At 42.7% G+C, this 1,956-nt stretch overlaps 1 protein-coding gene across 1 annotated transcript; it reads left to right on the top strand.

Annotated features, from left to right (window-relative positions):
* The first annotated feature begins 557 nt into the window (after positions 1–557).
* On the top strand, positions 558–1,745 carry LOC142607626 (uncharacterized). Its single transcript, XM_075779184.1, has 2 exons — positions 558–843; positions 1,306–1,745. Exons 1-2 carry the CDS (start codon positions 558–560, stop codon positions 1,743–1,745), a joined length of 726 nt encoding a protein of 241 aa, XP_075635299.1.
* The last annotated feature ends 211 nt before the right edge of the window (positions 1,746–1,956 follow it).

Genomic DNA, 1,956 nt, shown 5'->3' with positions numbered 1-1,956 from the left:
GAAATATTGATGTGATTGCATGGAGTGCTTACAAAGCTCCTGGGGTTGACCCAAATTTTATTTGCCATCATCTAAACGTCAATCCCTCCATTAACCCCAAAAAGCAACCACCTCAGCGCTTATCTAAGGAACATTCTGATGCTGTCGAGGAGGTGGTTAAGCTTAAATTGGTCGGCGCCATAAAGGAGGTCTTTTACCCTAAGTGATTAGCCAATACAGTGGTGGTAAGGAAGAAAAGTGGAAAGTGTGAGTATGTGTAGACTTCATGGATTTGAATAAAGCTTGCCCAAGGGATCCCTTTCCCATGTCTCAAATAGACCAATTAGTGGATTCAACTGGAGGCCATCCTCAAATGAGCTTCTTGGATGCTTTCCAAGGATATCATCAGATACCATTAGCTCTAGATGATCAAGAAAAAATTGCCTTCGTTACGCCTACTGGGAATTATCATTACAAAGTGATGCCCTTTGAAAAATGCAGGGTCTACTTATCAGAGGATGATTACCAAGAAGTTTGAATCATAACTAGGCAAAAATATTGAGGTCTACATAGATGATATGGTGGTAAAGAGTAAAGTGGAGTCTGAGCACGTAAATGACCTCAGGAATATTTTTGAGATACTGAGGAAACACAAATTGCACCTTAATGCTTCTAAGTGTTCTTTCGACATCGGCTCTGGCAAGTTTCGGGGTTATATGGTCACTCATCATGGAATCGAGGTCAACCTTGATCAGATTAGAACAATAAAAAATCTACGACCTCCTTGGAATCCCAAAGAGGTCCAGAAGTTTATAGGAATGACTGCTGCTTTGAATAGATTCATTTCTCGTTCAGCAAACAAGTGTAGGCCCTTCTTCTAATTGTTGCATAAGTGGAAGGGATTTTAATGGACCGAAGAGTGTGCCCTGGCCTTCCAGCAGTTAAAGGAATACCTTTCTCGACCACCTATTATGTCCAGCCCTGAGGAAGAGGAAGTTCAATTTGCTTACGTTGTTGTATCCTTCCAAGCAATAAGCTTAGTACTGATACAAGTTAACAATGGAGTGCGGACTCCAGTTTATTATGTGAGCAAGCCATTGCATGAAGCAGAGGTTTGATACCTACCACTGGAGAAGGCCATTTTGGCAGTGGTGCATGCTACACGTAAGCTCGCTCATTACTTCCAAGCCCACACAGTTGTGGTTTTAATCCAACTTCCTCTTCAATCCCTACTTCGGAGCGCTGACTACATAGGAAGGATTGCCAAATAGGGTACGATCCTAGGGGCTTTTAAAATCAAGTATATACCTCGTACCTCTATTAAAGGTCAGGTCCTTGCTGATTTGGGGGCTGAGTTTACTAAATCTCCACTAGAAGAGGAGGGAGAAAAGCAGAACATGGATGGAAAATCAGTTTGGACGGTGTCTTTACAAGAACCTCTAACTTGGAGGGTATACGTTGATGGTGTAGCTAATCAAAGAGGATCTGGAGTGGGGCTAGTTTTAGTATCTCCTAAGAAGATCATTATTGAGAAATCCTTGAGGTTGGGCTTCTCAGCCAGGAACAATGAGGCCGAGTATGAGGCTTTGCTGGTTGGGATGGATATGGTTCAAAAAATGGGAGGAAGAACAGTAGAGGTATTTTTAGATTCAAGGTTTGTTGTTGGCCAGGTAAATGGGGAATTAAAAGCTAGGGATTTGAGGATGCAAGGATATTTGAGTCAAGCTAGGCACCTACAATCAGGGTTTGAGTCTTTCGTCTTATAGCAAATCCCTAGAAACAGAAACATTCTCTTGCCACTCTCACAACCTCCTCGGCACAGAGCTTACCTCGGGTTATCCTGGGCAAGGATTTATGTAAGCCCACTGAGATGAAATGAGAGATGGCTCAGATTTATCAAATTAGGGTAGGGCCTAGTTTGATGGATCCGATTGTGCTGTTCCTTAAGGATGACCTCTTGCTAGAGGAGAAGGGGAA

This window comes from Castanea sativa, chromosome 8, assembly GCF_040712315.1.
Source record: "Castanea sativa cultivar Marrone di Chiusa Pesio chromosome 8, ASM4071231v1".
NCBI lineage: Eukaryota > Viridiplantae > Streptophyta > Magnoliopsida > Fagales > Fagaceae > Castanea > Castanea sativa.
Note: the sequence above shows the minus strand (reverse complement) of the source record. Positions and strands in the feature narration are given on the sequence as shown.

Coding starts and splice junctions, on each gene's coding strand:
- LOC142607626 (XM_075779184.1), top strand. CDS start 558: ATGGTGGTAAAGAGTAAAGTGGAGTCTGAGCACGTAAATGACCTCAGG. Junction 844..1,305: donor TTCTCGTTCAGCAAACAAGT/GTAGGCCCTTCT, acceptor CCTCTATTAAAG/GTCAGGTCCTTGCTGATTTG.